The 15,027-nt window shown below is 34.8% G+C and overlaps 1 protein-coding gene across 1 annotated transcript in view; it reads left to right on the top strand.

The window, feature by feature from the left end:
* The window catches only part of DNAAF11 (dynein axonemal assembly factor 11), a 55,711-nt gene that overhangs the window by 23,810 nt on the left and 16,874 nt on the right, over nt 1–15,027 (top strand). The window contains exons 7-14 of the mRNA XM_064507887.1: nt 482–559; nt 2,650–2,822; nt 4,255–4,454; nt 5,617–5,796; nt 7,605–7,682; nt 10,348–10,413; nt 11,941–12,010; nt 12,993–13,088. Of these exons, the coding sequence (XP_064363957.1) occupies nt 482–559; nt 2,650–2,822; nt 4,255–4,454; nt 5,617–5,796; nt 7,605–7,682; nt 10,348–10,413; nt 11,941–12,010; nt 12,993–13,088 (941 nt within the window). The remainder of the gene's footprint in view (nt 1–481; nt 560–2,649; nt 2,823–4,254; nt 4,455–5,616; nt 5,797–7,604; nt 7,683–10,347; nt 10,414–11,940; nt 12,011–12,992; nt 13,089–15,027) is intronic.

The following is a 15,027-nucleotide window of genomic DNA, read 5'->3' as shown; positions in this document are numbered from 1 at the left end:
GGATTTATTAATTCTTTAAGTTTCTGATATTAGTCCTATAGACAAAAGGTCTTTAAAAACTAAGTAGATACTAAGGAAACCACTTTTTTTCTGTCAAAGTGAATGTAAAACACTGTAATTTTATAAGGCTTGACTAAATGTGGCCTGATCATCCCTGAATTTCATGATGAATGGAAGGTTTCACCATGCTTTTGACTAGTCCTCATATCTGTACACTTACATTACGGATTTATGATAAAAAGTGTGTTTATAGCCTTCCTTATTCTTTTTATTTTTTATTTTAATTTGTGTTTTTCAGAGAAATTTCTGTTTTCATCTTGCTATTAATATTCAAATATATGTGTGTGATAGTCTAATACATATTCTGGTTTGTGCTTCCCATTTTTTGCTTTATTGTTTGCTTGAAGTAAAACGAGCAAGTAAAATCATTATGCCCTTTCCAGTGGAGAGAACTGATATAACAGATGTATATTTGTTACAGAAAATGTGGGCAGACTAAAGAAGCTTGAATATTTAAATATAGCTTTGAACAACATTGAAAGAATTGAAAATCTGGAAGGTAAGATTTTTAAACAAAATATTTTGCCTTGTCATTTTGAAACACATGAGTTGCAACCTAGTGTAAAGGAGGATGGAAGTTGTCAGATATGCCCACCAGTAATGATACTTTGTAGATGCTCAGAAGGAGTCTTTTTAGTGTACAGTGTTTCAGTTGTGCTACTTTCTGGCAAATCCTTCCAATGTTGAAATTTTGTGATTGCAATTTCTTAAAGTTATTTTAATTTTCACTCTTTGCATGCTCTCTCAGTGCATACACTGTTGCCAGCTATGACATTGCTATTCTTTAATACCTTAAATAATAGAAGTCTCAAAATTATTCATGGACCCCATACAAAATTAGTCTTTCCGCACCATGTAGATAAGTCTCTGTTGCAGGTTAATTAGAATAAATAAACTGTAAACTGTAAAAAGTATTTCTCTTGTAATGTTTCAGCAGTCTTCTTGACTTCAGTAGTTGAGTCTCACATGAGAAGGATTTACGCTGTGCACAGATTGCATTAGTTGTCTGGAGTATTTTTGTGGAGTTTTTCAGATTATTCTTTTCTCTGTTATTATGTGAAGTCTTGTCTCTTTTATCTCCATTTAACTCTTTATCCTGTCAATGTAGTAGCATGTACAAATATCTGCCATTTTCAATGATCAAATGCTAAGGCATAGAGCCGTCTATAAACACATTCTATATTATTTGTTTCATTTCTGACTTGAGTTCTTTTTCCTTCTTGACTTTACTTAGTCAACTTGCTGTAATTTTTAAAATGTCCACCTTGGTGAGGGAACAGTGAGGAAAAAAAAGTTTTTTGTTCTTTTTTTTTAACATTCAGCAAGCTGGTTGAAGAGGATGGCTTAAATCAAATGGAAAAAAATTAGCAAATAGGTTAAACATGAGTCTTTAAAAGTTGAAGAAATAGGCAATGCATTACACATTTGGCAATTTATTGAGAAACTTGCATCTGTTCTCATGCCAGTAAATTTCAAGTTCCTCTATCAGACTGCATATTTATTACTGTAATTTGTAATTTACTTAGAAGTCAAAACCTTTGGGAGTGCATCTTGCAAAAAATTGGATTATTTAAACACCCTAATAAATCATTTTGAGTCGTTTATTCTCTTTCAGCTCCATTACACATAAAATACTTGCCAAATAGACCTGCAAAGAAAAAGATGTGGTTATAGTGATGACTACTGCAGTAGAGCTCTCACTTAGCTGAACTTTTTTACTCTTAGAGTAAAGGTTATGATTCACAGATAGATTCTGATAAAAGGAGAGTGTGAGAGATTTTTAAAAATATTCTTCAGATGATTTAGCTTTGCGCCAAAAAAAAAGAGCACACTTATTGTAGTCAAGAAAGACAACGAATGGTGGAGGAAACTTTCTGGGGGTTTGAAGTTCCCCAGTGATAGTTCATTCTTGTAGTTCGTTCTTTCAATAACCTGATTTTCCATTTTATTAGATAATCTGGAAGTTCTGTTTAATCGGATTGTTTTGGTTACAAATAACATATTCTTGCCAATATTTGCCATTAAAGCAGTAATAAAATGTTCATGACAACGGTTGAGTCCATGAAGTATAAAATACCACCTTGATTTGGAGTGAGTTTACAGAAAACATAATTTCAATGCCTGAATGGTGTTAGCTGAGAATAGCTCTCCTGAAACAGTTAGACACTCATTTAGTCACGTGGGAAAGATGCAGCAGAGGAGGGGTACCAAGGCAATCAGACTGTTAGAACTGAAGTTTAGGTTATTTGGAAATGAAACATTTGATAGCTGGTCTAGTATACTATCACTGACCACAAAGTTTTGATAGTGATAAAATTAATAACAAGTTTTGATATGTTGTATTTTGTGGAGATTTTTTCTCTATATAAATATTGTGATGTCAAAAAATCTTAGCTGTGAATCACTCTCCTACTTCTGGCTTGGAAAAGATGTATACTGATACTGTGAAATTAGTATACACAAGACATATGCAGGCAACAGTGTTATTCCCAGGAGTGTGTGTGTGTGTGTGTGTGTGTGTGTATGTATGTGTGTGTGTAGTGTGTACATTTATATTATGGGGAGAATGAATAGTGATTTTTGAAACAGGCTGTGAAGAGCTGAAGAAACTTGACCTGACAGCAAATTTTATTGGTGAACTCTCCAGTATTGAAGTTCTAAAATACAACATACATCTGAAGGAACTGTTTCTGGTGGGGAACCCCTGTACTGAATTTGAAGGTTACAGACAATTTGTGGTAGCAACTCTTCATCAACTGAAAGTAAGATTTTTAAAACTATATTTTATTTATGTCCAAATCAGTAACCAGTAATCATAAGTGATGCATTTTCCTTTAATGATAGCATTGTTGACTAAACATATTAATACAAAACAAATTAAATGCTTGTGGTAGGAACACTAGGAACACTGTCTACTGTCCACAGGATAGGACCTTCTATTCTGAAGAATGAGTGATTATGACAAATAAATGATAATTAATTGGTTGTGTTTCAATTCACTCAGATGCAGTTGTTACATTTCTGTCATTTTCCTTGGAAATCTTTAAACAAAGTCCTGAAAAAATAAGTACACAGTACAGTTCTGGCCTTTTGCTCATTTACTTTTTAAATACACAATGTATTTTTAAATTATTTTCATGACTGCAGAAAGTTACCAGGTTGTTGGTACCATACCTTTCAATCTTTTGTGAAAGCCAGTGGAAGCATAGAAGTTGACGGTAAAAAAAGCACTAGATTACATTGCTTGTAAATAGATACTTTGAGAATGAGGTTTTGTGAAATGAGTGAGCTACTCCCTTACCTGACTTTTGAAGGAGTAGATTCAACCCACTTTGTTGGCGGTACACTAACAGCAAAATAATTTTCTAATGGTTTTGTAAGCTAAATCAAGGTCAGATGAACACCAGAAATGGCTCAAGGGAAGGAACAGAGGAGGCAAAGGAATCACCCCATTTAGCAGCAGCAGGCCATTAATTGACCCAGCTATTTTATGAAACTTAAACAACCATACAAACTGGTATAGAATTGTTATAAAAGATAACTTATATCTAAGCAAACCTTTCCATGTAAGACCATTAATTTTTAAGGAAAAGAGTCATTGAAGCTTGTGTATACTAAGAAGTTTTTACACAAAAATAAGAAAGACAATAGGACTTTCGCAGAATATATGCTAAGAAAGCATCATTATCTGGAGTAAGCTGTTTCTACTGCATATATTTAGGAACTTTTAGGTATTTCCTGAGAAATCAAATAACTTTCAGATTTCAATAGCATGTTCCAAAAACTGATTGAATTTAAATAATGCTGCCAGGATGACTAATGAAATAGTCATAGTATTTTTGAATCTGTGAACGTCTAAGGAAAAGTCTAAATGGCAAGAAGGAAGGTCTAAATGGCAAGATTCATGGAGAGAGGTTAGTCTACTACTTAGTCTAATTAGATGAACTGAAATTGTTTGAAAATGCGAAAAACAGCTTTGAGGCACACAGTTTTGTCTTCAGGTCTGAGCGGCAATGTGATACTCTTAATTTTTTTCTAATACAGTTAGAGCTATGCCGTGGAGTACTATGGACATTTGAAAGGCATATTTTTAGTTTTCTAGAGAAAGTCATCTGTCAAAATATTTAATGGATTTATTGATTTGAATACATATAAAATTTCTCACATACCTTAATTCTTTTTTTCTTTGGGAAGTGTTTGGATAGTAAAGAAATAGAACGTTCTGAGAGGATTCGAGCACTTCAAAGCTATCCAGAAGTGAAGGAGAAAATCAGAGAACAGGAAGAAGCTTACCTTCTCAAAAGAGCCAAAGAGAAAGAAGATGCTCAAAGAAGGATGCAAGAAAGGAAGGACAAGAAAGAAAATCAAATGGAGTCTAAGCTTGGAATTGACAGGTAGACAGTAACCAACAATATTCTGTAAATAGATACCATTCTTTTTTGATTACGAATTTTATGTTCCTCATTAAATATTGATCATATAATTCCACTTAAAATCATTCGTTTGTCTTTTTTCATTGATCCTAGCAGGATCTTTTCTCCTCATGCGCTTTTGTCTCTAACGAAAAATATAACCAACTACAGACTTGCAGGCAGTACAACAGAACTTTTGTCCCAAAATTGCAAGCTAACTTTTGCCAAAGTAGTATGATTGATAGCTTCCTCCTGTAGGACAGCTGGAAATTGCTATGTAGGGCAATACATATTTTCCAGTGGTTCCAGAGAAAGCAGTGGTTCACATGTAATTTCTTTTGCTTTAGTGTTATTAGGTGTTAAGAATGAAACAGGATATTACAGATCTTTTGAGATGAAAAGGGCTATGGGATTTTGATTCCTACATTTCTTTTACCTAGTATTACTACGATTAGCTAGACAGTAGAAGAATTTATATCTGGGATCATCTTTCATTGCAGTTGCCATTCATCTTATTTTTAGTCCGATAGAGTGTAAGTTTCATAGAGATGGCTATGGAACTTACTATCATAGATCACAAATGTATCATAAATTTAGATTTCACCCCATACAGATACAGAATTTCTGAAGATTGCAGGGGTTTAGGGCTAGGGGAAAAAAGATTCAGGTTCTAAAAACAGTACTTGAGGAGATGCCTAAGTAAAAAGTTGCCATCCTATAAACTTCTAATCTGCTGCTGCCTACTGTTGGGAATATTTAAACATCGCAGGTACTGCAGGTGTTCTTTCACCTTAAAATTGTGAAGGCATCTGAAAATTCTGCCCCTGAAAGTCATCTGATGAAATATCTTTAGGCTTTCAAAGCATCACCATAGTATCACTTCTTAGTTAAGTTAATGAAACACATTCAGTCTAAATATTTCCATTAGCAGTAAAGTCCCTTGTAGGTTTTTTGTTTTGTTGATCAATGAAAGAAGCAGAATAGAGTCAATTATCTTAAATCTCTCAGATACTGTTAGAGCTCAATAGGAATTACACAACTATATGTACTGAGGTTAAAAAAATATATATTCTTGCAAGAATTCATTCATTCAGCTATTCTTCCTTCATTTTATTGGAATAATATTCCATGTGATCTTGTATAGCCCAGACTCCCTACAAGACATTGAAAACCCTCAGACAGAAAGAGAGCAACAAACATGGGAAGAAGTTGCAGATGAAGAAGACAGAAGATTTTGGGAGGAGCCTACACCATATACGCCAGAATCTAGATTAGAAACTCATAGATACATTGAAGAAAAGAGGAGAGCTAAAGACAATATAAGGTATATTTTTGTTTTGATATATTCTTTGAATTGAAGAAGTGGAATTTTGAAAGGAAAAGAGAAGAGGTAAGCACCTAGCTCACACTGAATATCACTGAGAACTAGCAGCTTAATTCCCTGTTGCCTTGAAAATGTGCTTGTAGAATATAAATAGACTGTTCACTTTGTTTTGTTTAATTTTCTAAAATATATTTATGATACCTGTTATTTTGTTTTTCTTCAAATAGGTTTTTTTAAATATAATTTCTCTTTTCAACTACATTTTATGGGCTTTAGAGATTTCCCTGTTCTGTTGGCTAACTAAGAAGTTTCTTGCAGTTTAGTGCTTAATCTTGTTGTTAAAAGCATTTATCAGGAGTGCAGATTGTATTATATAAAAGCCCTAAAGGCCATTCTACAATTTTTTTTGGCAGGGGTGGCATTTCAGGCACAATTTCTGTGTGTCTTACAATTTTTTTTTCACATACTTTATCAAAGATATCCATCCTGAGTAATAAGACTCTTCATATTATCTATTGGTATGGTGAAGCTGAAGATGCTTGGCCCCTGATAATGCTTTAACATTTTTAAGGTTGCCACTGGTTTTGCTGATCACTGAGAATCAATGCAGTCACTAGCAAAAAAGTTATTTTATTGCTACTGAGCTTAAGTCAATTCTGTAAACAGAGTAAGTAGTATCCCCTTCTTTCCCTCCCTCCCTCCCTCCTTCCCTCCTCCCTCTCTTTGCTCTTTCTTTCTTTCTTTCCTTCTTTCTTTTTTCTTTCTTTTCTCTCTCTCTCTCTCAACATTTACGCAAGGAGTTTTTCTAGCTGTTCTCATGAAGGGCATAATTTTTAAAGATCAGTTAAGTCTAAGTATTGAAAAAGTCGGCCCTAAGGAATTCTTCAGCAAAGCTGGAAGTTTGCAGAACTTGTTGCTATTATTAATTCAATGATATTAATATCAATTCCCTGCTCATCATCTTAACATTTATCAGGAAAATATCGGTGCTAGAAGTCTGAATGATCTTACAGTGATCTGCATTGGTTTGGCAGATAAATTTAGGGTAGCACTAACTTTTGTAATTGTATTGCACTAACTGAAAGTCAGACATAGTTTCATTGCTGAGAGCCAAACTTGGATAGGCAAGATTAGTCTCCCTCATCAGTAATGTCTATGGTGTTTTTGAAGGAAGAATACAGCAAAAAAATGCAACAGATTCATCAACAAATAATCTGTATGTATTCACTTTGGTCAAACTGTGTCCTGTTTTACACTGCCTGTGAACTTTTGACTATTCAGATTCTTTTAACTAGTACAGAACAGTGACTGACAGACATGCTATTTTGAAATAAGCCAAGCATTTGTGAAGGAAAAGAAATTAAGTTTACATGAATAAAAGGTTTCTTTAGAAATGCTTAAGCATACATCAAAGCAAATAAAATTAATGATACCTCATGATTAATGTGACTATTCACGACCAGGAAAACATCCAATTTCAAAATTTTTTAAGCAACCCACTGATTTCTTAAGATATAGCAGATAAATTTGATATATTGCTGTTTGATAATGGATGCTCTGTGAAATACAGAAGAAGTTATTATCAGTGTATGAGGTGATATTGCAAAGTATTTGCTCATCTTTAGATGATGCTTTTAATATAGTTGGACATTTCATATGACCTTTTTGTTCCTAAAATAAGTTGTATCCTTAAAAGCAAATAATACCAGATAATACTTAGTCTGTTGTCATCCTCTTCTTTCTTTTTTGCTATTCAACATAGAAGATGAGAATGTGACAAAATATTTTTTTCTTTATTCTTTGTTAAGGGAGTCAAAAAAGAAAGAGAAGCCACTTCGGACATTGATCACCACAGAAGGAAAAGCTCTGAATGTAAATGAGCCTAAGTAAGTAAGGAAAACAATGCCATGAAGAAGTAAACCAGTATTAATGTCTTTATAGTTGATTTGGTCAAGTATTTCAAGATATATGACGATACAAAAATAAGAGGACTGACAAATTCTGATGTGCAGTATTATATTCCTACTCAGGAGTGACTGAACTGAAGTTATATTCTCAGGCTAGAAAACGAATTAGTTTTCAGTCATTAAAGTGTTGAAGGGTGTTTAATTTACTGTCTTCATCTCTGATGATTGAAGAACTTGTTTTTCAGTAAAAGCCATAAGGTATTTTACTTTTTTCCCTTCTATGGTAAGGTTCTCTTTCTTTGAGCATCTTGCGGAAAAAGTTTAACCAAAGTCTGACTGTTGAAGATAAATGTGTATGAGTAGCCACTTTAAATGTGGAAAAATATGTCCAAGTACTATTTCTGGACAAAACCATTCTGTCCTCTGATCACAGTTGGAGACCTGGCAGAATTCAGCATGATATATAATTCACTTGTTTTGCATGAGATTCTTTCCTTTGACACTATGAATGGGGTCTCTAGCAAGGGTAGCTGGTGCTGTGGGGAAATCTCTCAGGTTTTATTGTTGACAAAGGCACTAGGACTTTCAGGTGTTTTAGAAGGAGTTTCCAGAGACATCAGCCATGTGTTTCATTGGAACAATGCTTAATTTTTCTAATTGAAAACAGGAGACAGGGTGCAGACCCTGCTTCCTTATAACTGCTCCCCAAACAGCCTCCTACAGGAGGCTGTGACCCAACAGTGGGCTATGAAGCAAGACATACCCAGTCTCCTGTCCTCTGAATAGGTTTTTCCATCTTAAGACTGGCTTAGCTGCAAAACCAAAGCTAAAAACATGCTTACAATTAGTGTGAGGAACACTTTCTAAATCTTGAAAGTTTATAAATCCATAAAAATGTAAGGGTTTCAAAAACTTGCATTGTAAGATCAATGCATATTTTTCGTTGATGTAGGTAAAATTAAAGATAGTGGCTGGAGAGCTTGTGTTTATTCCATCTGTACCAAAATATGTTTGCCATTGTATTTACGTACATTTTTGCAAAAATGTGTTGACAGAAAGACAAAAAAGAATAATGTTCTAATTCAAAGAAGACAAATGTAGACTAGATTAAATCATGTTGATAGCATTTAATTATGATTATAAAAAGCAAAGACATTTAGAATAAAGCTCTACTTGTCTCTTTAGAAGACATATAATCCCACAGGGTTCATTGTTAACATTGCTGCTGTTCACTTCACTTGGGTTTTCTGGATTAGAATTTACTTTGTGGGTTGTCTAAGTAAAGCCAAATCATTGAACGCTTTGTACCAATATGGCTGCAACAAGAATATCACAGCTCTTTAATTAAGTGCAATCTGGCAGTGTATTGGAGAGACATGAATTAGGAGTTAATACTAGATGGATGATGGTCTCCAAAATTTTTGCTTTATTGCAGAGGTCTAGTAAAAAAATGTCCAAACCACCTAATGTTCTTTTTGTAAGGTAGCAAGAGGAATAACTGCATGCTACTCAAAGAAGGCGACTACTTCTCTTCCTCGTTTCTGGCTAAGCTTCTGGCAAGAAAATGTTACAATTCTCATCTCAATTTTACCCTTCATGTTTTAGTGAATTCTCCTCAAAATCTGTATTGCTGTAAAAGAAAGAGGCATGAATGGGAAACAAAGCTGGTTTTTATTCTTCTTTAAAAAATACTCATAAACTGAAAGCTCCATAGGCTTTCCTGCAGGCTGACTATATCAGAATAGAGTAGAGCAAAGAGTAGCAAATATTTATATTGCTGAGAAAATTTAGCCAAATCTGAATTTATTTCTGTTATCTGAACCCAAACTATCTAAGTATTTAATGTTCCTAAAATATACCAGCTAAATTAAACTAAGCTAAACCTTATCTAACCCTAAGGATCTCATTTCTACATGGTTTTTAGTCTGGGATTTTCTCTACTTTAACACTTGGGAGACGTTTGAGTGCTTGAGCAGACTTTGTAAGTCTTTATAGACTTTATCTCCTTACAGTAATAGTAATAGATATGGTTTTCAATTTATGGCTGGTAAGACTCTTTCACAATTTTAAGAACTCAGCCAGCAGATCAGAAACATGTATCTAACACGATCTACAGTCTCATTTTTAAAAAATGTTTTAAAGCTTGTAGAAACAAGGATGTTGTGCAAGCCACTCTTCACTTTGGAAATACATAGGCATATGTTTATGCTACAGACAATTTAATTGCCATGATGAATTATGCAGATTTTTTTTACAAATTACGAGGTTGGAATGGGGAGTTCTAGGATCTTCGTGCTTTTCATGAACTCCTTTCTGACAGCATTAATACAACCGGCAGATTTCACTAGCAGGGTCTCTCTTTCTGCATTGACAGACTGATTTCAACTCACCTTCAGCAGAATTTTTATTTCTGTTTCTTGGGGGTTGAGTGAGGAGAATAGAAAACAAATGTCAGACTGACCCTGGTTCAAATGCCAGTAGTTTTTCTATTTGTGTAGTAGAATTGCAACTGTTTCTAGAATGATAATATGCCATGATATTTATATTAACCCAAAATTGTTAACAGTTTAATTTGAAATATGCAGTAATGTTTGTTTATACACTCCACTTGTATTTATTCTGGAGGTGTTTCTTGTCTTATTAGGCTTCATTTCTCTTTGGAAGATGATGAAGAAAATAACCAGTTCATCTTGGATCTTGCTGTTTACAGGTCAGAATTATTACTTATTTTTTCCTCTGCATTTTTGCTAATCTTAAGTTCTGGTACATAATATTTCAAATATACCCCTCTTTGTGTATTGGGACTTTGCAAGAGGAAAACAAATAATATAGGACATAATAGAACCAATCTGTAAACCTGTGCCAAAGAAATGGGGTGATATAGACCAGAGACCCTTCAGAGAGTTCTGTTCCTTTGAGTAAGCATAGTGTTTAATAGTCCTTTCTTGAGTTCATGTTTTCTGCTGTCCACATGCAGGTTACCTCTGCACTTGTCCATTTACACTTACATAAAATCTTTGCCGTTCTTCACTGGCAGGTTAGGATTATAGGGGATGGGGTTTTATGCCCATTCCCTGGCCCTAAAAGAAGTGCTACAGTACAGTTCATGATGTTCTGGTTAAATTCTTCTCGTCCTCAAGACAGACTGGCTTTATCAATAGTGCCTATTGGAAAGAGTCTACGGCTCATGTATTTCCCAAACCACACCAGGGCCTTGTCTGGAAAAAGTCTGGTTGAACCAGACCAAAATGTGACAAGGGATCCAGCTAACTATTTGAAAGTATAGTACTCCTGAGCAGTACCGTGGCCTTGTGCTACACAGTATCATGCCGAAGGACTGGTTAGAAACCAACCAGCTTATTTACCCCTAAGAAGAATTTGTAATAATAAAGCTTCAACTAGTTTTCTAGCATAAAAACACTCTTCATGCTGGGGCTTGCTCCATTAGAGCTCATTAATTTCCCTCAAAACAGGCCTACTCCATTGTTTATGAATTATAAGAATCAGGTTTGGAGCCTCAGAAAATCTGTTCAGTGCAATAAAATGTTGGATATGGTATAATATTCTGCGCTTTTTTCTAAGAAATGCAAACTAAAAAGTTGGAAAAATTCACCTGAAAAGTAATAACGTTATAATAGAAGGGAAATAGGGAATACATATATTACACTTTCACTAGGAGGTCCCAGGAACAAGAATGTATATATCACATGATGAAGAACAGATGTTAGAGTAGGTCTTTTACAGGTCACAAACTTTATCTGACAGTATTGAAATGTAAATATACTGATTTTGTAGGAAATAAAAAGTATTTCTGTTCATGGTTTTGCTGTAAATTCAGTGCGAAAAGGGAATAGTAGGGTACTTTTACAATTTTAAATTGAAAATTGATGAGTTTTCCTATAACATAAAGCATTGAACTAATAGAAAAATACTACTCACTTTCAATGAATATTTTGAAATCTTGGAGTTATATAATAGCCGTATTGAAGTACCACTGTAGTGGACCTGACAGAATTTAGACATTACTTTTTTTGACATTCTGCAAACACATAGGAAAAGCATGTCCTTCTTTCATAGACTTTAAATCCTAATAATATTTCATATAACTTAATAACAGAAATTGCAGTTTGTAATTTGCAACCTGCAAAAGCATAATTAAAGAGTTACATAGTCTGAACTGCTTATTTGCTGGACTGTATTGTAGATTGCATTCATTTATTTATATTTCATTCTGAAGACATCTGGATACTTCTCTGCTTGATGTTGATGTCCAGCCAAGTTACATACGAGTACTGGTGAAGGGAAAGGTTAGTGTTTTCTTCCTACATTCATTTCAAAGTAAGAGATATGCTTATTGTGGCTGTTGTTATTTATTTTCATTGTTTACTTCTGGCCTCTTATAGACCTCCACTGTGTTCCATCAGAATCAGTAGAGGCAACATTAGGTGCAGAAGAACTGATCTTTGTTCATTGACGTTTGGTGGTATTTTTAACTGACTTCAGAAGACTTTATCTGACTTTTAGCAGTTACTAACTGTGTGCACTGATGCAGAAAAAAACGCTTTCCTACTGGCATTATTTTGGACCACATATAAACTGTGGAAGTGCTAACCAGAAAGGGTGAAAAACCTGAAATAAAATTTGATTCTCTCTTTCTCTCCCTCTCTCTTCTTTTTTTCCCCTAACAATGTACATAATTTACTTATGATGAGAGCTTACTGGTTGCCCTAGGCTAGAGTTTAGCAATTTTATAATCTGAAATTTATAGCTGACAGAAAGAAATGTATGTATATTGTTTTGAAAGGGCCTTTAAAGTATCATTCTGTTTTTTCTCTCATCTCAAAGGTTATAATGTTATGTTCATTTAAAAAGAAAAAATCAAAGTACTTGTATGGTAAACCAAAATCCCTATTTATAACTATAACAACTGCATAAACAAAACTTCAGAATTACTTTATATCTAAAATAGACTGGATAATCGTTCTCATTTAATTGCTAATATAAGTCAAGCATCATTTTATAACCTTCTTTAGAAATGTCACTTCAGGAATGAGAGCAATTCAAAGATATACATGTACTGTACTTGTAAGTAAAAGCGGCTTAACATGCTAATCATTTATTAGGATTAGTAATAATATATTAATATATTTAAAGTGAGAGGATTTAGACCTATACTGTGCCAAATATCAAAGTATTTGACAGTAATGTTTCTGCATATGTTCAGTTCAGGTCAAGAAAAAATAAAGAGATTTTTAATATGTTACACTTCAATCTCTGATTTTCTCTTAGCCTTTTCAGCTTGTGCTCCCTGAGGAAGTGAAGCCAGATAGCAGCTCTGCTAAAAGATCACAAACAACTGGGCATTTAGTTGTCAGCATGCCAAAGGTATGTAAAATAATTTGGAGAGGCATCATGCAAAGGTACTTAAAGTGTTGGGAGTACTTTGGAGGTATTTCTGAGTTATAGGTAGCATCTGGCTAGCTAAAAGGATTCAGACTAACCCTTCTCATCTGAATGTATTTCCCAAAGAAAGAGCTTTCCATACAGACAGTTAAATCACAGAGCCAAAACCTAAGATTAAGGATTCCTTTAAAGTAACATTATGAAAGTCAAATTTAATGGAACTGTTAATATTTTATTTATTTTCAATAAAAACAGCTTTTTAGATATGTAAATATTCTCTGAAAAACATGTGATGTTTTGGAGTCACATAAGAAGGTAGATTTTTAAAATAACTGAAAATAAGCAACTTTCTTTTTCCGCTTGTGTGAAATAAATAAAAACGAATCTATTTTTTGAAATATATGTATGGCATACATATGTATGGAGTACATTTTAGTGTGAGTACAGGGTTGATACACTATCCTAAAGTCTCAGGTGGTCAGAACAAGACTTGCTTAATTCATTTCCCCTCATGCCCTCCCTGCCTGGGAATGATCCGCTGACCAGCTGTACCAAGTCAGAGTTAGAGGGCTGTGGCAACCTGGTGCTTCAACTGAAAGGTGCTGCAGAGCAGACCCCAGTACTTTAAAAAGCCTGGATAGAATCATATTCCCCTAATATTTCTAACTCTGTGCCCTTCCCTGTCACCTGTGCGCTGAGGTATGCACGTCAGATGTTTGCATGTACGGAGTCATGCTCATCAGGATTCAAGTCAACTGGGAGTTCTGCTGGCAAGTAAGAGCAAACTAGCTTAAAATGATCTTTGTATCATCTCTCTTCTCTGCTCAGTTCTTGCAGTGTAAGTGAGAACAAAATGAGACTAGGTCTGCCAAACATGTAGCTTTTCATGGCTATGCCCCCTTTATTTCTTCTCTGGTGCATGTCTTCCTAGGGTTTTAGAAAATGTAGCAAGTACTCTGCATATGTAAATGATATTTTGCTTTTATGGGATGACATAATGAGAAGGTGAGGGAGAGTCAAAGGTGGAATCATCTGCCACCCATTCCCAGATATCTTCCAAAAATTCAGAGAATAGAGGAGGGATGACCAGTAAGGAGGACTGTTCAAGGTGGGGAGGTCAATTTACCTTACAGAAGTAGCCAGTGAGAGAGGTAATGAATGGCTAGCCGGCAGCCAGTGGAAGTATTGTGGAGGTTAGAGATTAAATACAGGGAAGATGTAGTAGTGTGGAACCAGAACTGGAGCCAAGGGATAGGTATGGGTGAGGAATCTGAGTTGCAGAGGCATCAACAAGTTTGAGGCAGTATAGGCAGTATACTGACAGAAATGGAAAAACATTTAAGTTGGGATTAGATGTCCACTGCAGGACTGCGTTCTTTGACCTGTGAGAAGAGCAGAGGTGGATTGAAATCCTTGGAGCAGACATAGGAAGCTGGAAGTTTTCAGAAGGGAAAGGTCTGGAGATGAAGCATATGGTGGGGTTCTGGGAGATGTGAGAGAAGTTAGCCAGCTTCCCCAGTCATACTTTCTTATCAAACTTCAACGTCATGCTCTTCTGCCGTTATGCCTTTGGAGGGTTGGGCTACTCTTAAGGCTTCTACAACTATGTAGTCTCTTTTGTCTTTCAGAAATAGGGTAGCACTGCCAAAAGATAGTTATAGGAAGAAATGAAATTCTTGGTGCTCTAGCCTTACCCTTCTAGACTCAAAATTTTCTCTGATGTGTAGGAGCAGTGGCACATGGTGCTACATATGGATTTGCCATGGTATATATCAATCACAGCATTTTCTTTTGAAAGGAGTGCCTTAGACAATGTAAATAAATATTGTGCCAATAATGTACAAATTTTGCCAAGAAAGCCAAACCCAAATCAACAATATGATTATTTCCTCTTAATATTGTGATTGAGAATAGCCCTTAC

The sequence above is a fragment of the Dromaius novaehollandiae genome, chromosome 2 (assembly GCF_036370855.1).
Source record: "Dromaius novaehollandiae isolate bDroNov1 chromosome 2, bDroNov1.hap1, whole genome shotgun sequence".
Classification (NCBI taxonomy): Eukaryota; Metazoa; Chordata; class Aves; order Casuariiformes; family Dromaiidae; genus Dromaius; species Dromaius novaehollandiae.
The sequence above is the reverse complement of the archived record's forward strand: the minus strand, read 5'-3'. Positions and strand labels throughout refer to the sequence as shown.